This window comes from Notothenia rossii (genome assembly GCF_949606895.1).
Source record: "Notothenia rossii genome assembly, chromosome: 6".
NCBI classification, from domain to species: domain Eukaryota; kingdom Metazoa; phylum Chordata; class Actinopteri; order Perciformes; family Nototheniidae; genus Notothenia; species Notothenia rossii.
The window spans coordinates 34,067,753-34,092,159 of NC_136909.1; the positions used below are offsets into that span (position 1 = coordinate 34,067,753).

The 24,407-nt window shown below is 44.7% G+C and overlaps 1 protein-coding gene across 2 annotated transcripts in view; it reads right to left on the reverse strand.

The window, feature by feature from the left end:
- antxr2a (ANTXR cell adhesion molecule 2a) overlaps positions 1 to 24,407 on the reverse strand; it is a 90,753-nt gene that overhangs the window by 44,462 nt on the left and 21,884 nt on the right. For both annotated transcript variants that reach the window (XM_079686822.1, XM_079686823.1), the window contains exons 9-12: positions 18,446 to 18,541; positions 15,865 to 15,934; positions 4,802 to 4,880; positions 3,871 to 3,966 (exon numbers count right to left, since the gene is read on the reverse strand). In XM_079686822.1, coding sequence (XP_079542948.1) covers positions 3,871 to 3,966; positions 4,802 to 4,880; positions 15,865 to 15,934; positions 18,446 to 18,541 — 341 coding nt within the window. The remainder of the gene's footprint in view (positions 1 to 3,870; positions 3,967 to 4,801; positions 4,881 to 15,864; positions 15,935 to 18,445; positions 18,542 to 24,407) is intronic.

A 24,407-nucleotide genomic window follows, 5' to 3' on the forward strand; every position in this document is an offset into this window, starting at 1 on the left:
TATTTCAGCCACACCTTACGTTGACAGGATTATCTCTTTTTATTAAGTAATTACGCAGCAGATTTCCTGGACATATTGTGGGATAAATAAAGCATTATACAAATGACGGCGCTCTGCTGCTCTTTTCCCAGCTACCTGATGGACAGATGTGAAGAGGAGCGTTTGCCGGCTTAATTAAAAACTAAACCGCGGGATACTTAGCCGTCTGACATCAGCCCTAGAGGCTAGCCACCGCAGTCACGACTCCAGGGGGAATGGGGACCAATCACAGGGGCTCGGGGCATTGTCCCCATATGGCTGTCTTTGCAACTGTCCAACGGGACTCGGTAATCCGTTAGTTCCCAACCTCCAGCTCAAACCATGTTGTGTCAAGCTGTTTCGGGAGGGTTATTGTGACGAATCAGTGGAAGATAGCATATTTTGAAGTTTAAAAACGATTTTTACTTTTAACTTAATAAACCTTTGTGGAGTCTGAGGGGAGTACAAATTGTACAATGCAGGGCAACACTAACAACTTTGAAAGTCGACTGAGATTATAAACGTAATATGCACCAACTAAATTGAAAATACGTCCAAAAGTACATCCAATTTAGCAGCGAATCTTCGGTTTTTCAGATAAACCAGCAATGTCATTTTGAAAACTACATCTCCGACCCTGAATCCTTTCATTTGAACTAAAGGCTACGCCATTCTGAGTTTAATTTCCAAACAAATCATAAACAAAGAAATTACCACTCCACAGCTTGTATGACCTCTCTCTTGGCATCAATCCATGTGGGAAAGAGACAGAGAGAGGCAGAGAGAGGGATTGTGGGAAAGAGGTTGTGTGTGTGTGTGTGTGTGTGTGTGTGTGTGTGTGTGTGTGTGTGTGTGTGTGTGTGTGTGTGTGTGTCCTCATCCCGACTGCTGAAACCTGGCAGACTGGGGGTTTAAATATTAACAAGCCACACATGGCCCTCCTCTTCTGCCGCGTCCCTCGATGGAAGGCAACAGCAGCTCTCTCCACCAAGACAAACACGTCCGCGGCCAGACATGCTGCAGGGGGTTTACATTTTAATGCCTTTGTTGGTTTTCCAAAATATGCTTCCATCTCATCCTGGATGGGCTCCCTTCAGGTCCACAAAGCCAGGTGACGTCTATCAGTTAAGGGGCGGTGCGGGTGAGAGCGAAGCGGCAGTGGAGGGTAAAATTTGCCTTTATCAGATCTCGGTAAGAAAAGGCAGACACACAGAAAAGACCAGGGTGCACCATCTGCGGTCCCTCTCCCATAGCCCCAAAGGATAATCTGCTGTGGGTTTTTGTAAATGGTGAAGTGGGTGAGGCGTTTTTTTCCAAAGGCGATGAGAGCTGTTATTTTTTATGAATATCCACACTAAAGAGCAGTTTAAACAACGGATTTAAGAAATAAATACCCTCCATCAAGCACAATCAAGTTGTTGAAAGGAAAACAATCAAGGAGGGCTCAGAATGTCGTCGCAAGTTTAGATTTGTTAATTACACACAGCCTCAGGTTCCACCTGTTCACGAGGGACCAGTAACATGTGGCGATCTGTGGAAATAATGAATAACCTTGGACAAACACGTTGGCACATAGTAATGAAATTCTCTTTCATCGTTACGGCCTTCTTACTTGAGTCAATATTATATATTTACATGCACATGTATTTAATTAAAATAGATGTTATTTGACATTAAAGAGGAGTCAGATCTGCCTTTTATGCTGCCTCAAATGACGAGAAATTACTAGTTGAAATTGAAATAAATTGCTTATGTTATTAAACAATTAGAAAATAATGCACCAACATAGAAAATGCTATGTTTATCACGTGAGCTGATGTTACGATGAAAAATTAAATAAGGCAGTATATTGATGTCGACAATAAATCAATTCTCGTTTCAAGGCCTATTTATTGGTGCTTTTTTATTATTGCTTCTCTATACATTTAGTAGGTTTAAGGTGTATTATGCTAATTTTCATGTTCTTTGGTATGTTTGTGCTTCTACTATGACATGTTTACCTGCTTTAATGGAAAGGGGAAAGCGCCAAAAGCATAATAAGGCCTCTTTTTAGAGTGGACAAGGTTTTAATACTGGTCAATGAGCTGCATCAGATGTATAGCCTTAACAGCCCTGAAACATGAGAACACAATATTTTCTGCGAAATGTATAAAACTTGTGATTATATTACGTGTGACATTTGTCTCCGAGCTGCCTCTTGAAGGTTTGAAATTGGCAGAAATGTGTTGCCCAGCGAACCAATCAGAGCAGACTGGGCTCTGGTTTCAGACAGAGGGTGAAAAGAGGTGCTGCAGCGCATGCAGAGAATAATCAAGAGCTTTTTGAACATTAAAGCATGGAGACATGTCACAGTAGAGACACTAAAAACAAATATGAACCTGAACATTTGCATAATAGGGCCCCTTTAACAGTATTTGACTGAACATATTTGCTTACTTTGCCGACAATATCAATCAAATCTGATCAAACCACACACATTACTGATGAGGCAGATTACATCAGATTAGTTTTCCAGTACTAAAGATGTTTGAAAAATTATTACGTGGCCTGAAACGCTGATAAGATATGTTGAAACGTTATATATTAATGTCTCTTCTTATTTTTTTGATAATCAAAAAAGGAACATATTCACATTGCACAGATTTTCTCAAAGAGATATGATAGGTGGGTCGCGAATGGAGGCGATGAACGGGAGATTTTAATTTTTTTGGACCTCAGGCCGGAATCGAACCTAGGTCCTCGCGGGCGGTGTTTGCGGCGGCAGATGCGGTACCGGCGCTGTGAAAGTCCACGGCCCACCTATGCCAGAGGCCCACCAACGGCAGCAGCCCACCAGGACACACACACACACACACACACACACACACACACACACACACACACACACACACACACACACACACACACACACACACACACACACACACACACACACACACACACACACACACACACACACACACACACACACACACACACACACACACACACACACACACACACACACACACACACACACACACACACACACACACACACACACACACACACACACACGTTGCAGTCGGGGAGAAAAGCAATGTGGAGCAGCACCTCACCACTTCATAAGGAGTTTAACCGTGAAACTTTTTCGAAATCCCGTTTCACAAATGTACAAATAGATTTCTGTGTTTACCAAAACAGAATGGGCAGTAAAGATTCAAAAGTGATAAACCATAAATAATCTCTGGGATTATTAATAATCACTTCAGTCCCCAGGTAGGCCCAATGTTAGTCATGGGCAAACAGAGATTTTGTTAACGTTGGTGCAATCTGTCACTCAGTGTCCTCATCTTATCTTTGGTTTGTTACACTCTTTGCTTACTACACATGAAACAACTTCATCTCTTCTCAGAACTTGATGTGCAGGATGTGGTTTCCCCATTTCCTGTTTGAGGTTCTTCCTCTGCGGTGTTGCTAAGCCACCGAGGTAAACGGGGGGTGACGGAGCCGAGCAGATGTTCGACACCACTTCCCCTCACAGCCCGCTGCCTCACAGAGTAGCATCGAAGTGTGACATTTAAACCTGCCACTGACCTGCTGTTCATCACCGGTATATTGTTACAGCTTTGGGTTTTCCACTCTACAACTCAATTTAAAAAGAAATATTTTCAGCTGAACCAATTTCTTAAGACGTTTGCAACAACAGGAAGTTTGACGCCATCATCAGAGCGAGAGAAATATTCAAAGCAACTTTGTTTTACATGAAGGAGCATGGTTCTGTGCTGGCAAACATGCAACTCAGAGCAAATACATCATAGAGATCTGGTTGCCCAAAGTTGAGTATGTTATGAGCAGTGTAGCAACACTCACTATTGTGCAGCAAAGGGGCCAGAACCACCACATGAGGACCAGAGCGACGAGGATCAGCAGCACCAGGAAGACAATCGCGACTGCCCAACCATTTGACTGCAAGGAGAAAGTCACGAGTTTAATACACCAAATGACAACATTTTGAATTTTCTCCTGCATAATTAACTAAATGTCTGATAATTAGCTGGTGGATATTTTAAAGCCTTTTGATAAACAAAAACATTCATTTGGTAAAGGTTGGTCACACGCAAGGAGGCAAAATGATATCATTGAATTGAGTTAAAAAGGGCTTTTTTTTTGCAATATGATTTATGGCATTATTTTTTTCTTTGATTACTACTATTTAGTTTGAATTCTGCAAGACTTAATGAATGAAAATGTATACATTTCGAGGTAATCAAGTTCTCTGGGATATCTCTTTAACTTTTTTGTGTATGATTGTGATCATTTGTCAAGGGTAAAATCCTCCCTTAAAATGACCATAATTATATTACAAAGTTTTATCATCATTTTTGTCAGAATATTAAAGTCATAATTTAAAGTGTATCTTTTAATCATTGATGATATTGAGCCTTTCATTTACAATTGTACTTGATTGTCAACATAAGAAAACTGAATTGCTTTCATATTTTTGCAATTGAAAATAGTGAGAAACTGTGAACTCACTACAGAAAACCACTGGTGATCTTGGAACAGAGGATGAGGAAGTTCTACTTATTAGGATGGCGGCTATAAAGCATTCAAAACAAACATTTGAGCACGGAATGAAACATGAATTGGGGAAATAAGCTTAGGTTATAAAGAGAGAAGTGTAAGGGGAAGAAAGCAGTTTTTAAAGTAGAAGGTGGAAAATACAGGAAAGAATATAAGAGTCCATTATTATCTCAGATGCTTTCATTTTGGTATGAATAAGAAGGTCATCCAGACTCACACATGTGGACGCAGTGATGGTGTAGGAGCTGGAGATGAAGGATTTGCCGTGGTTGAGGCTGATGAGAACATCTATGGTCCTGTAAAGACCAGAGTTGAATTAGTCTCACATAATTATATCCAATATGTGGACTGCATTGACATTAAATGCAGAAGAAACATGAGTCTTATTACTTTATTTTTCTAGGCATCTAACATTAATCTAACAGAAAATACATTAACAACATAAAGCAACATTTACTGATTTACTAGCAGGCGTAGAAATGTTGTTCCATGCTGTATTTGTATGCATTTATGAGTCACATTTTGCTTTAAAAGGGGCACCTGTGGGTCAGGAAGTAGAGCTCCACCTGTCCAAGTGTCCTTGAGCCCCCCCAACCCAAAACTACTCCCAATGGACAGGCTAGCACCTACATGGTAGCTTGCAGCCAATGGAATGTGAGTGTGTGTGAATGGATGAGAAGAAAATTGTAAAGCACTTTGGATACAAAATCTACCATGCAAACTACTATATAAATGCAGCAATTTTTGTTGTATTTTAGGTGCATTTTCTTTTTTAAATCATTTATTTTCCAGCTGTGTTAGAATGTCCATCCATCCATCCATCCATCTTCTCCCGCTTATCCGTGGTCGGGTCGCGGAGGTAGCAGTTCCAGCAGAGAGCCCCAAACTTTCTTTTCCCTGGCCACATCAACCAGCTCTGACTGGGGGATCCCAAGGTGCTCCCAGGCCAGCAAAGAGATATAATCCCTCCACCTGGTCCTAGGTCTACCCCTTGGTCTCTTCCCAGCTGGACGAGCCTGGAACACCTCCCTAGGGAGGCGCCCAGGTGGCATCCTAACTAGGTGCCCGAACCACCTCAACTGGTTCCTTTCGATGCGAAGGAGGAGCGGTTCAACTCCGAGTCCCTCCCGGATGACCGAACTTCTCACCTTATCCCTAAGGGAGACACCAGCCACCCTGCGGAGAAAACCCATCTCGGCCGCTTGTACCCGCGATCTCGTTCTTTCGGTCATGACCCATCCTTCATGACCATAGGTGAGGGTAGGAACGAAAATGGCCCAGTAGACAGAGAGCTTTGCCTTCTGGCTCAGCTCCCTTTTCGTCACAACGGTGCGGTAAAGCGACTGCAGTACCGCTCCCACTGCTCCGACCCATCTCACGCTCCATTGTTCCCTCACTCGAGAACAAGACCCCGAGTAAGGACTCATTCCCTACTTGGAGTGGACAGTCCATCGGTTTCCTGCTGAGAACCATGGCCTCAGATTTGGAGGTGCTGATCCTCATCCCAGCCGCTTCACACTCGGTTGCGAACCGATCCAGTGAGTGCTGAAGGTCGCAGACCGATGAAGCCATCAGAACCACATTATCTGCAAAAAGCAGTGGTGCAATCCTTAGTCCACCGAACTGCAGACCCCCTCCCCCACGACTACGCCTTGAAATCTGATCCATGTATATTACAAACAGGATTGGTGACAAAGCGCAGCCCTGGCGGAGGCCAACCCTCACCTGAAATGGGTCCGACTTACTGCCGAGGACCCGGACACAGCTCTCGCTTTGGGAGTACAGAGATTGGATGGCCTTGAGTAGAGACCCCCTCACCCCATACTCCCGCAGCACCTCCCACAGTGACTCCCTGGGAACCCGGTCATACGCCTTCTCCAAGTCTACAAAACACATGTAGACTGGATAAGCGTACTCCCAGGCCCCCTCCAGGATCCTTGCGAGAGTAAAAAGCTGATCCGTCGTTCCACGACCAGGACGAAATCCACATTGTTCCTCCTCAATCTGAGGTTGGACAATCGGCCTGACCCTCCTTTCGAGTACCTTAGAGTAAACTTTCCCGGGGAGGCTGAGTAGTGTGATGCCTCTGTAATTAGCACACACCCTCTGATCCCCCTTTTTAAAAAGGGGAACCACCACCCCGGTCTGCCACTCCTTCGGTACTGTTTCCGACTTCCACGCAACGTTGATGAGACGTGTCAACCATGACAGTCCCTCAACACCCAGAGCCTTCAGCATTTCTGGGCGGATCTCATCCACCCCCGGGGCTTTGCCACTGTGAAGTTGTTTGACAACCTCAATGACCTCCCCCCGGGAGATTGGTGTCGATCCCCCGTCATACTCCAGCTCTGCCTCTAACATAGAGGGCGGAGTTGTCGGGTTCAGGAGTTCCTCAAAGTGCTCCTTCCAACGCCCTAACACTCCATCAGTTGAGGTCAACAACGTCCCATCCTTACTGTACACAGCTTGGATGGTTCCCTGCTTCCCCCTCCTGAGGTGTCGGACAGTTTTCCAGAACAACTTTGGTGCCGCCCGAAAGTCCTTCTCCATGTCTTCTCCGAACTTCTCCCACACCCGCTGCTTTGCCTCGGCCACGGCTGAGGCTGCTGCTTTTCGGGCCTGTCGGTACCTTGCAACTGCCTCGGGAGTCCCCCGGGATAACAAATCCCTGAAGGCCTCCTTCTTCAGTCGGACGGCTTCCCTGACCACCGGTGTCCACCAGGAGGTTTGAGGGTTCCCGCCCCTTGAGGCACCTAGGACCTTGAGACCACAGCTTCCCACCGCGGCTTCGGCAATAGAGGCTTTGAACACCGACCACTCTGGTTCAATGTCCCCAACCTCCACAGGAATGCCCGAAAAGCTCCGCCGGAGGTGTGAGTTGAAGGCCTCCTGAACTTGGGCCTCCTCCAGACGTTCCCAGTTCACCCGAACTACACGTTTGGGCTTACCAGGTCTATCCAGAGGCTTCCCCCGCCACTCGACCCAACTCACCACCAGATGGTGATCAGTTGACAACTCCGCCCCTCTCTTTACCCGAGTGTCCAAAACATACGGCCTCAGGTCCGATGATACGATAACGGAATCGATCATGGACCTTCTGCCTAGGGTGCTCTGGTACCACGTACACTTATGAGCATCCTTATGTTCGAACATGGTGTTTGTTATGGCCAATCCATGACTAGCACAGAAGTCCAGTAACAAACCACCACTCCGGTTCAGATCAGGGGGCCGTTCCTCCCAATCACTCCCCTCCAAGTGTCTCCATCATTGCCCACATGTGCGTTGAAGTCTCCCAGCAAGATTAAAGAGTCCCCTTCAGGAGCCCCATACAGGAATCTTTCCAGGGTCTCCAAGAAGGCCGTATACTCTGAACTGCTGTTGGGTGCATAAGCACACACAACAGTCAGAGTTTTCCCCCCCATAGCCCGCAGGCGTAGAGAGGCGACCCTCTCGTCCACTGGGGTAGACTCCAACAACGAAGCACCCAACCGGGGACTTGTGAGTATCCCCACACCCGCCCGGCGCCTCACACCTTGAGCAACTCCGGAGAAGAATAGAGTCCAACCCCTATCCAGAAGTAAGGTTCCAGAGCCGACGCTGTGCGTAGAGGTGAGCCCAACCAGATCCAACTGGTAACGCTCCACCTCCCGCACAAGCTCCGACTCCTTCCCCCCCCAGAGAGGTGACGTTCCACGTCCCCAAAGCCAACTTCTGTCGCCCGGGTCTGATCCGTCGAGACCCTCTGCCTTCACTGCCACCCTTCTGGCAGTTCGAATGTATGGTCATATTTTTTGCTTTGATAGAAAAGATTATTCTTTAACTGTAAATATTATGCCTGATCTCCAAGAGGTAAATGCAAATTCATAGATTAGGCTTATTTTATTTGTATCTACCAAAAAAGGCGCGCTTTTCTTTTTGGATATAGATTTAGAGAGGGTGTTTTTCAGTAGATATCTTTGACACAACCCTTTAATTAAATATGAAGGAGTAATAGCCAAAACTGTTTGGCTTCGAGTAAAAAAAAAAAAAGGCTTCAAATACTTAAAAAAAAGAGTTACAATACGAACATCCGCTGATGAATTAGCAACAGATTTCCTTTTGTTTCTCAAGCTCATAAACTGGTAGGGTTCTACAAAACGTCCAATATGACTTCCAGTGACAGAAAAAAATAGCTAAATTGTGTTGTTTCACATGCAAATCCTGTAAAAGGAGTGCTCACATTAACACAATGCTCAGTAAAGAACACAATGGGTACAAAGTAAATGCTCAAACTCAGAGGGAGGAAATGGTCTCATTATCACGGCCGTCAGCGTGAGGGGAGGAAGTAACCTGACTGGCAGTAACAAGGCACGTGAACTTCTATGACTTATTTAGAGGGGGAAACGCGGAAGCCAAAATGGGCGCAATTAAAACCCTAATGATGAACGGCACCGCAATTTCCATATGTCTATTACGCCCAATTCAATTACTGCAGGTTTAATGAGAATTCAGGACATGGAACGCCTGAAATCCTCCCCACAACACAAAAAGAAGGAGAGAAAGAAAGTAGGCAGAGTGGTATTGTGTGTGAGGGGCCAGCTGTGAGTGTACAGCGTACAGGGGAGGCCTGCTTAAAAACTGGTGCTGCGGAATAATAACAAGAGAGCTCTTTGCTTTGGATTTCGCCTCAGGCAGTGCCTCGGGCCTCCAATTCTCCTGTGGTTCAGTACAGAGGAAAAACCTGACCATGTGTCCATTACTATGCAGTGGATTCTAAATATTCTAAAGTGACTCCTTTGCACCTTTCCTAATTTACCACAGATAAATATTTAAAATCCAATTCATGGAACTTTAAAACCGGATGAACTCTGACACTAACACAACTTCTTGGTGTCTAGTTTCCCTTTTCTACTCTATTATGCCATCACCTATTCTGTAGTCGTTGAGGTCGATATTATTGTTTTTTTTTTAGCATTTAATCTTTTTTAAGGAATGGTTTAGCAATGCAAATTGTTTTTTTTGTTTTTTTAAAAACAGACAATATACAAAGTGCAGGCTCAAATAATGCATTAACTAGCAAGTAGAGGACAATTAGTATCATATAACTATGATATGCTCAAAGTGCCCTGTTTTCTACCTTTCTTTTGAGGTGTGGATGTACATTAAAGAAGAACGCTGCAGGTCCTTGCATGTTAACTAAGTGCTTGTGCTGAATGGGTGAGGGGAGAGGCTAATTTAGCTGACACCCTCAATCCGTGATAATGGTGGGCAGGTTGTTAATCAAGCTGGAGGTGTGGACCTCGCCGTGTGAAGGAGGAAGGCTCCCAAGCGAGTTACACTGACGAACAAACCCCCCCCTCGCCTGACATCGCTGGACATCCTTAACGCACCACAACCCAACCATAGTTGGCGAGGCCTTTTTTCTCCCTCCCTGAGACGCTGAGTGCTAATTTAGCCAGTTACTGTTGAGTAGGCAGAATCTGCTCCAGCACAGAGGCATAAGTCATATATGCTCTTTTTATCCTCACCCTTTAAGTTCCAGGAAGATTAACGAAAGAATGATTAGCAATTGGATGACAATGTCTACCTAAAGTGGTCCGTTTGAGCCATCGTATTAGAAAAAGGTGGCAAGTAGTTCGCTCGACAAATGAATCTGAGTATTTTGATAATTATCTAATAGTTAAAAGAATTCGCCAAGAAAGAAATTACATGAATTAGATGTCTCCTGCACCTCTGATTTTATCTGTTTAATCATTGAAAATTACTTTTGGTCAGACAAAAAGGAAGAAACTGGATGTTCTTCATTAGCTCCTGATAGTTTATGGCAAATAATTGTGATAGCTTACTTGAAAATAAACCCCAGACAGATACATTGGTAAAAATACATGGTTAGTTACATCTTTTTTTTCCACTTCGCATATCTAGTGATGATTATCAGTTATTTGTTTCTGCGATGAGGGCCATTAGTGAATGTTACATAGAGAAAGCTACACACAGACAGGAAATAAAGAGGACCAACAAGTCTTTAAACAAAAGGGAAACAGGCAGCTGATTGACTTTAAAAAAGGAGCTGGGTGAATCATTTATCTTTAACTTCGGTGAAAATCAGTGTGTGACACTGAGGAGAGAGCTTCAGCTGCTTGGTGGTTTCATAGTTATGTTTGAATACATTGAAAATGAGGGGCAGATTGTCATGGTACACTTGGTAGAAAGCGTGGTAGGGACACCAGTTGAATGGCAGAAGGATTCTTCCTTCAGCAGATCTCTGGCTCCACGTTAGAAATACTTCGTCCCAGGGCTCGCAATAATCTGTCAGAAAGTAAGGCTGCTGTGACACTAAGCTTTGGTGATTTGATACAGCTGGAGCAGCTGACAATGGTGACGCTAATGACTTTCAAACTTCCCTTAAAGATGTGAAAATTGAGGAGGCTGAATAATTCACGGCAGAGCATATGCAGGTCCTGTCACTCGGCATCCAGCAGTCATCACTCTGAAAGAGTTTGTGTGGCAGAAGTTCTGACGGAGGGGAGGAAACTCGACCTCACGAAGCCTAGGGACCAGATGAGAAGTTGTGTCCCATGGTAACACATCCACTCTAACTGACTGATGTTTTCTGACAAGGCAGCTGGTCATTTAGAGGACCACATCAGTGTTATGCAAAAAAAACTACTTCTTTTTTTTACCACAAAGCTTTTACTTTTGTTGGGAATATTTTTTGAATTTCCCAAAAACAATAATTGAAAAGCTTGATGTCCGCTGCGGTGGTTAGATCCAGTGACTTTTCTTCTACTAAAACTTATCCTGAGGGTCTTTTTACACCAACATGTTGAGCCCAGTTAAACAGTCAGCCAAGGAACCAGTTGCTATTTAAGTCAAATTTGCTTCATCCACATGCTCTTGTCACAGGGTAAGTAAGTTCATCACACTCAACGAGGCAGCTTCTGAGTCCTATGCGGAGCCTATTGTATAACCCATAGTCAAACAACATTTCCACTACATGATTTTGTTTACAATTCCTGGACAACTGGAGTTATATCTTTGTGAATGCAAACCAGAACAATTGACATTGGTTCCAATCAGGAACCCAACCTTTATTTTTCAACCCGCCCTAAGTCTAATTTGCAGAATTCTTTTTAATTGAATGTTTATTTCTCTTTTTGATTTCAGTATACCGAGAAAGCCTTGAATCATCAGACATAATAAGTCTGAGGTTAAACGTTGCCACTTGCATCCTTTAATCAAATAGAGCTGGTTCCAATCTTATTATATGGCAATCAATTCCCATTCAACATGTCTGTGTCCCACAACACGGAGGACAATCAAACAACAGGACATCTTCATAGCCCCACTGGAGCAGATGGAGTGAAGCCTCTGCTAGCAGCAGCCCCAGGACAGCCTGTTTAATTATTGGCGAGCATTAGCATTAGCTACTGTACCTGCTATGTAAAGCGGGTGTCGACTCCCCCCTCAGTTATTTTATGCTCTCCACCTTTATTGTGAAAACACCAGGTGAGGACATGCTGATGCAAGAGCGCAGCCACTTAACCTCTCGATCGACGGCCCAGCAGGGGATGCTGGGTCTCCTAATGGAGATACACTGAGGGGGGAGGGAGCGGGGAAGGAAGGGATTCAGCAGATGCCAGCATTTCTTGCCTGATGCCGCAGCTGTCAGCACAGATGATGCCTCCGCAGTGAGTGCTCCTACATAGTTAGATGACCAACTGAGGATGCTGTGATTCCTGGACTTCTAAGCAGAATGTGGAACCGCCTGCTTCACGTTCCCGGTGGAACGGGAAGCTGCCGCTGAGCACCTCAGAGCGAGTGACTGCTGCATCTGAAATATGTTCCCCAGCGACCACGTTTTTGGGGTCAAGTCAGAAGTTAAAGCAATGTTTCCCCAGGACAAAGCCTCGCGTGTAGCAAAACATGGTTTAAGAGGGGATACTGGGAGAAGCGATGTGCAGTGAAAAGACGATTCTTCTTCGGCTGAGGAGAGCCGTGCTTACGGAGCGCCCTGTGCACCGGTAGCGGTGATGGAGCAGAAGCAGACAGATGGACAGAGACGGAAGTTCCCGGGCTCCGCTGTTCCATGCAGGTGGTCCTGGGTGCGGGGATTGTCAGTGCATGGTGAATTATTTAAATGGGGAGCGTAGAAAAGGGAATGGCTACATCTGTCACACATCCTTTTAAAGCCCCTCCAGCAGATGTGTTTACTCACCGCCCGTACCAGCTAACTACTTAATGGGTCACCATCGGCAGCCAAGAGTTAATTAAGCAGGCCTTTTGCAAATGGCGTGCACATAGCATTGGCATCAGCTTAGGTCTTATCAGGTCGCAGCAGAAGCTGTAGGACCATGGCTTTCAGATGTAGTCCCTTATGTTTCTTTTCAACGCTTCTTTGTCGAGTTGATTGAAAGATATCAGATTCTGTTTTGCTTTCCTGATTTCTGGGTAAAGCAAGAAGAAGGACATGTTCAGTGGCTGCTACTGTCATTCCAGTGAATAGTATGTATTTCACTTTTTGCCAACTGGAGAAAGTGTCAAATATAGTATTGCTTTTCACCGGAAAGAGAAAATGCAGTGACACGCTTTAAAAGAAAAAGAGAGACATACCTCTTGGTCTGAACTAGGTATTGTTTTGAAATGTTAGAAAATCTAAATCAAAAAATGCATGTGGCCTTCTCTCCAAGAAAGTGGATCAAAACTCTTTTATGTTAAAATCAAGCCTTAAGACTTTTCTGTTTGCCGCTGCCTTTTTAATTAATCATTATTAATTTATTATACAGCACAGTAACTTTTCTTTCTTGTAATTTATACGGGTCCTATTTAATGTGTCTTATTCATTAAACTTAACTTATTATTGATTTTTGCTAAACTCTTTCAGTGTTCAAGTGCTTGTTGAAGCTAATAAACTAAGTACACATCTGCAAGAAAGTTTTGTTATATCCAAAACAAACACAAAAAACTAATAAAGACAAACTCTTTCGGTGCCGCCGGTCAGCATCTGGCAGGAAAACATGTTATCATGAGCAGTTTACATTAAAATGGGAGGATTATCTGAGGTGAGGTTCAAGTTGATTTGGAGTGGTTACAGCATCGCCCTCATCATATGATACATAATCTGTTTTAGAGCTGAAAGACCTTCAGGAGCCAGCAGCACTCATAATCATACAGTTTTGATTGGATTGGAGTCATCGAGGACATTAAAATCTGTTGTTCCATCTAGAATGCCTTAGCGATCATCTGTTATGGTTTGGGATTATAAGAGATGACGTTAAAATCAAACAATAGCGATGCAGCCAGGAATAAATGCATATTTACACTGTTTTCACTTCAATCTTTGTGCGTTGTATGTATGGGGTGTTTTTCTGTCGGCTCCCGTCTACAATGTTTACTGCGTCTTGACGCTACAACAAAATCTTCATCCCTACTTCTACTGTTTTAACATACTGCTAATCTATAGATTTAGGAGTTGTTTATGTGCACAGAAGAAAAAGACTGCATGTAGTAACGTTGAAGCGTCATATTTAACTATCAGATATAACAGCTCCTAAACTAAACAAAGAGCAGCACAAAAATATCTACAAGCCTGCAGAAAAGAGGAAATAAAATTGTTTTGAAATTGTTCTGACGAAAGTAGAGAGGAAGTAGCCGTTGGTGTCAAGTTTTCAGCTGCATCTAGAAATCACACAAAGTGTAGACCTTTACTAAACACAATACAGCTTTGTTCATTTTCAATGGCAACATAGAAATGTATATATTTATTTCACATTTTAAAATGTTGTTTGACGGTCCAGTTTATAAATGGCAGTGAGATGCCTTTCCTTAGAATGTCACACCTTTCATGTTGACCACGTGCCAAGATCAGCACTTCAAATAATTCGACAGAAACACAACACGCACACTAACTTTAAAGTTATTCTGGAAAACTTAATTTATGTGACTATGTGCCTACATCTAGGCCTGTCACGATAATTAATTGTGTTGGACGATACATTTTTCTGGAAATTATTGCGATAAACGATAATATTGTCGGCGCCGTTTTAAGACCATTTTAGACATGATAATATATAATAATAATTCAAGTACATCCTTTCAAACATAACTTTTTATTGAACATTCAACATTGCAAATGAAATGTGAAATAATATTAAAATATATAAATTATATATAATAAATAAAACAAATTAATTAAATTATAATAAATTAATTAAATCACACACAACCAAAACAATAAATTAAATAGAGTCAGGCTGGAAAACAGAGCTCTCTCTCTCTCATATATATATATATATATATAAATAAATAAATAAATATATATATATATATATATATAAATAAATAAATAAATAAATAAATAAATATGAGCACACATTATCTCACAAGCAAAAAAAACCTCCTTAAAACAAGTCAAGTATACAGTTCACTGTCAAAGACCCAGATTCCTCAACAGGCCATATCCAAATCTGTTTTTCTAAGTTTTCGAGCAAGGAACACCAACATGTTTGCATTGTCGGGCGGGGGCTCTCCATCTCCAGCTGCCGTGTTTGCTCCCAGATGGAAAAACGGAATGGGGTGGTTGTGTTTTAGGTGGTTTAAAATGCGTGGTATTGCCTGCTTTTGTCGCTACCTTTTTTAAACCAATGCGACACACCGCCCGGCTCATTCAAGTCCGTAGGTTCGCCTCGTTGATTTGGTTTGAATCCAAAATACTGCCACACCGGAGAATCGAGATGTGTAGTTAGGTTTTGTAACCAATTCCATTTCACTTTAAATTCCCCGCGAGTAAGTCACACGTTGTCTCCCGCTTGTCGCTATATTATTAATTTGGCTGCTACGCTGCTGCACGTGCACGCGGAGTGTCCTGACCTGGCTGTGTGTCAGCCCCGCCCCTCACAGCGCGCCTGGCAGCCACAGCGCTCCAGGCTAAAATGCTGTTCACATCTTTATGTAAACGGCAATTTATCGAGCTCAGAAAGGTTATCGAGTCCATTTTTATTTATCGTACGATAAGTCAATTTATCGATTATCGCGACAGGCCTACCTACATCCAGTCATTTATCAATTGTTTCGTCTAATTTGCTTCTTTAAAATGTTTATACTGTTTTCTCACTCATTAGCAATATTTGTCTGAAGGACAGAAAAGAAAAAAACCAGAAAGTTTGGTCTGTCATACACTGTAGTTGCATATAAAAAAAATGTAAATCAGAAAAGAAAAAAAAAGTAGATATTTGCAGCATATGCAACACTAACAAGCTCCTTCAGCTCTTCCCAAAAACAGAAATCCCAGTGTGTACTTACTGTCCCACTTCATAGAGCACCGGAGCAGGACACAGCAGATAGTCATTACGCACAATACTCGGCTTTTGTTCTGTAGGAACAACAGAAGAAAAAAGACAACGTGTCAAAATCTGTTCGCAATGAACACTGCATCAGAGAAAGAGCAAAGCATTAGACCTGTCTTCAACACTTCAAATGGGACTGTGCTCTATTTATATTAAAAAGGTCATATATTGTGAACGGCACAAAATAAAATATTGGCATCACAGATTTGTAGATCTCAACAAAACAAACAATTTTTGTTGTATATTAAAATTAGATTTTTAGTGTCTGTTGATTCCAAATCTTATAAAATTTGAATGTTGATTCTTACATAAATCAACATCCCTTTAATATAAATAAATAACAATAAGCAGCAATATTACACAATGATTATGATATACAGTTTTGAAGTCCGTGTATTCCAATGTTTATCAAATGTAATCTTTAATCAGTCAGGAAAATATTATTTCATATGACCAATTTGATTATTTTGTGTGTGTGTGTGTGTGTGTGTGTGTGTGTGTGTGTGTGTGTGTGTGTGTGTGTGTGTGTGTGTGTGTGTGTGTGTGTGTGTGTGTGTGTGTCTGATGGAGGTCACTAAAATGATTGATATAATTTCTTCGTGCTCGTCTTCTCGGGGCTCCCGCTGGTTTGCTGATGGAGAAGACTGTAGCATCTGTTCCACATATGTGCTGTGTGTGTTCCATAGTTGCCATGATGCCTGTCCATAATTATAAGGTGCCCCCCTGTTGCAAAGGTCTGTGCTGAACACATGCAAAAGCCAATAAGGGAATTAATAGCCCCAAGTGGGCGAATGTGAGACAGCCTAAACTGAGAAAGGACCAACAGGAAGACATCTGCTAATGGCCACATACTCATTCGGATAGAGTTATTTTTTAGTGTTTTATAGTCAAGTTGAGATGGAAATCAAAAATAGCCCGTCAAGGAGGGAAGTGTTGTCATTGGCAGTCGTCGATCCCGCAGATCCCACGGCCAAATGAGAGATTGACTGTCGGTGCCAAATCCCGGTTGCTTCTTGAAAAAGGATTTCTCGACAGAACAGACTGCGAACTCAAAATAAGGAGCACAGTGACCTACATAGCCTCCGCTCGTTAGCTCTGATCATAAAGGTGGGGAGCTGCTAAGAGATAGCAGTTGGTCGGGTTTGTTCTGTTGACAGGAAGATGTGGAGGGAGACTGAACAGCCTACGGGTCTGACTGCACTCATATAGGATGTCGGTTAATACGCATTATAAAATGAACCACAATGGCCCTCCAACAGCATCGGCCTCAGGTAAGACCAATGGTGCATTCAAGTGCTCCTTGGATGGTCCCATGCAATAATTGTGAATATGTTCTTTGTGAAGACTGCTTTGTGTAATAATAAGCTTTCTTTAAGTTCACCTTCAAACTATGAAATGTGGTCGTAGGCTTCAGAAAAGGTTAGAAAGTGTTTAAATCCATGAATATTTAGATATAATTAGACAATACAAGAAGGTCTTACATGGCACTTCAAACATCACCTTTCATCGCCAAGGTCTTCAGATTATACTGACCAAATGTATAATCGATTGGACTAAATGTCACATAGGACTGGAGTTTGTTAAGGCATAGATCCTGGAAGTGGCGGAAATTGCCATAAATTGCAAAGTAAAGGCAAAATGGCAGACTTCCAGTTGGGTTTACAATAAACCTCCAAGAGGCTTTTTATTAAGCTGTTACATCATGATCACGAGACCCCTAACAGATATCTACTTTTGCAACTCTATTTTGCTAGAAACTAATAATAATTTTAAAAAAACTTCAATAGGTTTTTGTTACCCAAATTGCTTGAAACTGCTAAATATATTGATTTAAAAAAAAGGTGCTTTTTCATAAAATATGTATATAAAAATGCCTCACAAAGCATTTTTTTTCCATATTGCATGACATTCCAACTGCGCTAATGATTTTAAGCTTCAAAACATTAAATAGCAATGAATCCTTAAACAGAGTTGCTGTAGACAGCATGGCCAAAGGCTGTGTGACAATCCGCTTTGTTACCAATGATTTGCATGTGTTGCAATAGGAGTCTGCTGTTGTTTAGAAAAAACTGACATTTTTAAATGAAGGTCCAAATTTAGATCACACCGGGCCGTTTCATCAAATGTCTTCTTGCATCTTATGACCTCACAGCACTGTTGATATTATATACAATTAAATAAATGATTAATAATTACAAATATACACGTAAGAAACTGAGCACAGTAAAATACAATTTGACAAGTACTATATTCAATAGAAGAGTATATATATTGTCTTTATAATACATTTTTTGGCTCCTTTCTTAAAAAAATGTATTCTTCTTTCTGTGTCTTTTATGCACCATTTACACCAAAGTAAATTCTTCGTATGTGTTAACCTACAGAATGTATTATGTGACTCCAGATTTTGTTTGCTTTCATAGTGATTAAAAAATATCAGATCACACAGCATGAAGAGCCTGCTCATTACGGGTAGAGACTGTGCTGTCCATGTGACTGAATGCAACATGCACCAATTGGTGATTTCCACAACTTACCGAAGGTTTGCTGGTTGACTATAAAGCTGCAGAGGACGCCTTCGTTGCTGCGGCCGAGAGTGAAGCCGTTCCCTCTGAGGACGATGTCGAAGGACTCTGCGGATGTAAGTAAATGGAAGATAAAACTGGGTGGAGGAATCATGGATAGAATATATGTGAATAATGCAGTCGCAGTGCGGTGCAGAATACTGATGTAAACCAACAGCAGCTGTGTTATCACTACTCTTTTCTTTGCACATTTTATTTTTTAACAATTATTCAAGTAAGAAGTTATTTACAGAGCCTTGGAATGCAGACTAGTTCCTGTTTTATCCTTTTAACCAACTGACACTATGTTAAAGTGGGCCCTATTGTGTTCATTTGCTGATTTCATATGTGTATATTGTACATTTACGGTTCTCCTTCATAACACTCCGTTCGATGTCTCACTATGGGATGCACCTCATCGCGGAGCAAACAGAAGCATCAATCTCATTACGCCAATCCTGATTGGCTGGTGATCTTGACGTCAGCGTCAGGGAATCCACCCACCCTATAAGTAGCTTGCGCCACGTCGCAGCGTCATTCAAACACCTCTTCTCGCTTCAGAGCACATCTCGACATATCAGTAGCCGGGCTAGCTTAACAGTCCACAGACTGAACCCAAAACTAACTTTCGGTCGACGGACGCTCGCCGGCTACTTTTCTGCTTCGCAAGAAGACTGTTAATACTAACACACCAGTTAGTATTGCAATCTACTTCGCCGTTTCTTTCTTCGGAAATAAAGGTAAGGTTTTGATTTTTCAAGCTAGTAACACACCTGTTGTTAGCTTGCCTTCCCTCACTACCGACAACACGGTAGCAAGGACGTTTTTTCTTTTTCTCTCTCACACCAGAGGAGAAGAAGATAAAAAGGTATTAACACACCAGTTAATATTCTTTGAGAATAAAATTGTACACAGTCGCTTTTTCTCCGGATTAACGACAGGTGGGGAAAGAATTTTTTCTCAGCAACGTACCTGTTACAAGTGGGTCCTCTCCACGGTGAACGAGATGGATGCTTCTCTCCCTCACACCAGAGGAGTCAGGGACTCGGAGGCTCGGCTCTGCGGCTGCGGGTTGAAGATATCAGGCACAGACTCACACCAGGTCTGCTCGTCCTGCCTCGGGCTGGAACACGCCCAGGAGGCTATCGACAACCCCGGCTCGTGCGGGCATTGTGCCCGCTTCACCATCAAGAGCCTCCGCCGACGGCTAGCACGCCAAGCTAGCTTGTCGGGACAGGACCCCCTCATGTCCGCTGATTCGCCGGCCTGCAATCAAGACATGGGGCGTCCGCCGCAGAAATTGAGCCCCGCGCTGTGTCAGGCTGGGGCTCAATAACAGCGGCAGCCACTGAACCGGAGCCCCGCGCCGTGTCAGGCTGGGGCCCGGTGGCGGCAACAGCCGTGAGATTGGAGCCCCGCGCTGTGTCAAGCTGGGGCTCACAAATGGACCTCACCATGGTCTCGCCTGCGGAGGATGTCCTGGAGTTGGACTACATGGAGGACGAAGAGGATGCCTCCGAGTTCCTCCTGTCCGACTCGGATGAGCAAGAAGATGATATCTTCGTGTCATCAGCTCAGGCTGCAAAGCCGGGAGCGATGGCTGCTCTCCCGGGCGATAGCTCACCAGCTTCGCCCTGTCTGAGCATGAACCTGCAGGCCGTGTGTCAACGCGCCACGTCCAGGCTGAACATCCCATGGCCTGAAATGGCCAAGGAGACCTCCAGGTCTCGCTACGAGGGGAAGACTTTGCCCCAAGCAGCGAGGACAAAGAGGCAGCTCCTTCCAGTCTTCCCGGAGATGCTGGACGAGGTGTCGGTCTCGTGGAGAGAGCGCCCCTTCAGTAATAAGGCCCCAATCCAGGGTGCCTCCTCCCTGGACTGTGACGGTATGGAGAGGCTCGGCCTGCTCCGCATACCGCCCATGGAAGCACTGGTGGCAGCCCACCTCCAACCGAGGCTGGCTCCGACACCAAGCAGGAACTCCACGCTACCGGTGAATGCAGAACGATTCCAGTCAGCAATGACGGAACAGGCCTATAAAGCCGCAGCGTTGTCCGCCAGGGCACTCAACGTATCCTCACTGCTGACCGCCTACCAGGCGGAGCTCTGCGAGGACCTGTCGAGCAAACCTGGGCCGGCCGTGTGGGACGAGATCGCCGCGATCACAGACATTTGCCTCCGTGTGCAGCGCTGTGCAGTCCAGGCCACGGGCAAAGTCATGAGCATAATGGTGGTACAGGAGACCTGACCAACCTCCCAGACCGGGAAAAGGAGGATGTTCTCGACATGCCTATCGTTCCCGAGGGTATTTTCGGCTCCGCTTTAGTCTCGATGAAGCGGAGGTGTGAGTGGAAAAAGAAGGAAGACGAGGCCCTCCACCTCTGTCTCCACCGAAGGGTCCAGCCGCTACCTACGACGGTCTCTTGGCAGTCCTTCGCCCAAGTTGCCTCACGTCCTGCCCGGTTCAAGGTACCGAGGTAGCAGAGGCCACAGCCCGCCCCGAGTCCCCAGCCCAGGCAGGAGACGAGGACGAGCTGGCCGAGAAAATCTCCGGTTCCTGCAGCAGCCGTTTAGGCACAGCCGACCCAGATTTTCAGTCACCAGTCGAGGAAGAAGAAGCGAGCGGCCTGACTGCCTCCTCTCCTCTCCTCTCCTCTGTGACAGAGCTGGAAGTTCCCTGTTCCCCAGCTCCAGATGTGTTTTCGGGGTGCCACCAGGTCCCCCATCTTCCCGCCGCCTCGAGTGATGCCGCAACGGCATCCTCAAGTTAGCGCCAGAAGGGAAACAGACTTAATACCAGAGACAGCGAGTTCTGCTATCTGCCTAAGTCACAAAAACACATGTCGCAAATACCGTTGTTTTCAAATAAACAATTTTTCACTGTCGCAGTCCAAAAAAATGAAAAGAAAAACAATAAAAACAATAAACAGTCTGTCACCTGTCCCTCTTTTGAGAGCAGCTACGGCCTCTCTCAAAAGGCAGATAATAGACGGGTCTGTGAAGGCACCACCGCCACGCGCATCCGCAGTGCCGGCAGGAGCTGTGAAGACACCACCGAGACGTGACATCTACGATCGCTTTAAGGAGCGAAAGGTGGAAGATGCTCACAGATTCTGCTTGGGTTTTCAAGACAGTAACACGGGGCTACAGGCTCCAATTCGCTGTCACCCCCCCTCGCTTCTCAGGCATTCTGTATTCACAAGCCCAGGTAGAGTCAGCCCATATTCTGGAGAGAGAGATTCTCTCACTTCTAGAAAAGAAGGCTATATCTATAATACCCGCCGAACAGAGTCAGAGTGGCTTTTATTCCAAGTATTTCCTCGTTCCCAAGCGGGGAGGGAACGGAATTTGGCCTATACTAGATTTGAGGGCTCTGAACAAATATCTCAAAAGATACAAATTCAGAATGCTCACTCACACGTCTTTATTGCGTCTCGTGCGCCAAAACGATTGGTTCACATCAGTCGACCTGAAAGACGCGTATTTCCACATCCCAGTAGATTATCCACACAGGAAATATCTGAGGTTCGCCTTTCAGGGTGTCTGTTGCGAGTACAGAGTACTTCCCTTCGGTCTGTCTCTCAGCCCACGAGTGTTTGGACGATTGGCTCCTTCTCGCACAGTCGGAGCAAGAGGCTATTACGCACACGAATGTCCTCGTAAAACACCTGCTCGACCTGGGTTTTGTAATAAACACAGAAAAGAGCATGTTGTCCCCAGCCCAGACTGTACTGTACTCTTCCTGGGCCTACGGCTGAATTCGGTGCCCTTTACAGCCCGCCTGTCAGCAGAGAGAGTGAAAGCCTTCAGGGCAATTTCAAGGACCACCTACTTCCATCTACGTAACATTGCAAAAATCAGGCATATCTTGCCTCAAAACGATGCAGAGAAACTAGTCCATGCATTTGTTACTTCAAGGCTGGATTATTGTAACTCCTTATTATCAAGGTGTACCAAGAAGTCAGTCAAGTCGCTTCAGCTGATTCAAAATGCTGCAGCTCGTGTACTAACCAGAGTTAGGAAAAGGGACCACATTACTCCCGTTCTGGCTGCAGTCGCAGCTCCCTATAGAACACAGGATAGAATTTAAAATTCTTCTTCGAGCCTACAAAGCCCTTAATGGGCAGGCGCCATCTTACCTTAAAGAACTCATTATACCCTATTGTCCTACTAGGGCATTGCGTTCCAAGAATGCAGGGTTGTTGGTTGTTCCTAGAGTCTCTAAAAGTACAATAGGAGCCACAGCCTTTTCTTATCAAGCTCCACTTTTGTGGAATCAGCTTCCAGTTTGTGTTCGGGCGGCAGACAGCCTATCCGTTTTTAAGAGTGCGCTTAAGACCTTCCTTTTTGATAAAGCTTATAGTTGGGGCTGATTAGATTCAGCCCCTAGTTTTGCTGATATAGGCTTAGATAGTCGGGGGACATCTTACTTCTTCCTTCTCTCTGTCTATACCTGTGTACTCTCATGTTCCGATTAACCCAGCTTCCCCAAATTTCTTTCTTTTTGGCGTCTATATATGCCGGGATCCAGAGTCATGGATGATCCTCCAAATGTAGTATTTGTGATATTGGGCTATATAAATAAACACTGATTGATTGACTGATTGATTGATTGATTGATGGCTTGCCTCGCTCTTTTCCAGCCACGCAAATATGTTCTCTTCAGATCATGTCTGCGGTTACTGGGGCTCATGGCGTCAGCCATCCTGGTGGTACGACTGGGACGCTTACACATGGAGTTTCAGCGCGGCGAGTGATGGTCACTGTGAAATGCGTAATGGCACTGCGCCACTGGCTGCACCCGACTTTTCTAGTACGGGGCGTGCCTATGGGTGCTGTCCTATCGCGGAAGGTGGTCACCACCGACGCATGTCTGACGGGCTGGGGAGGTATTTACGAAGGTCGACCGGTGAGGGCCTCCAACGGTCGCACATAAATTACCTGGAGCTTTTAGTGGTGTTCCTTCACCCTGAAACTGATCTTGTGGAGCTGCGGTCGTCTCCTCTCTCTGAGAGCGACGCACGTACCAGGAGTGATGAACCTCGGGGCAGACCTGCTGTCCAGAGGTGTACCACTGTATGCAGACTGGACTCTACATCCAATGGTTGAGAGTCAGCTGTGGGTGCGTTACGGCCGAGCCGCGGTAGATCTGTTCGCATCAAAGGAAAATGCTCATTGTCAGCCGTTCTTTTCAATGCACGATCTTAACGCACCGTTAGGCGCAGACGTGCTCGCGCACGTTTGGCCTCCGGTCCTCCTGTACGCGTTCCCACCCCTGGCTCTGATACCCCCAACTCTGGCCAGAGTGAGAGAACAGCGCCACACACTGATCCTGATAGCTCCGCACTGGCCTGCAATGTACTGGCTGGCAGAGATTTATCAGCTGCTGTGCGGACAGCCGTGGCAGCTCCCCCGCAGGGACATACTGTCTCAGGCGGGGGGGACGATCTTTCACCCACACCCGGAGCGCCTGGCCCTATGGGCCTGGCCCGTGAGTGGTACAATCTGAATACAGTGGGTCTCCCGCAGAAGGTGATAAACACTATTCAGAGTGCAAGAGCTTCCTCCACCAGGTCTCTCTATGACTGTAAGTGGAGGGTGTTTGAGGAATGGTGCCTTCAAAAAGGGCACACCTCTTTTCAATGTCCTGTTGGGGTGATTTTATCATTTCTACAGGACCTAATTGATAAACACAGAGCCTTTTCTACGATCAAAGTATACCTGGCTGCTATTGCTGCATGCCATGTGGGCTTTGAGGGAAAGACGGCTAGCCAACATCCCTTGGTCTGCTGTTTTATGAAAGGGGCTCGCAGGCTCCTGCCTGTTTCCAGGTCACTGGTGCCCTTATGGGACTTGACAGTGGTTTTAGATGGGCTCACTCGACCTCCATTTGAACCCCTGGAAGAAGCTGACATGAAGCACCTGTCGCTGAAGAC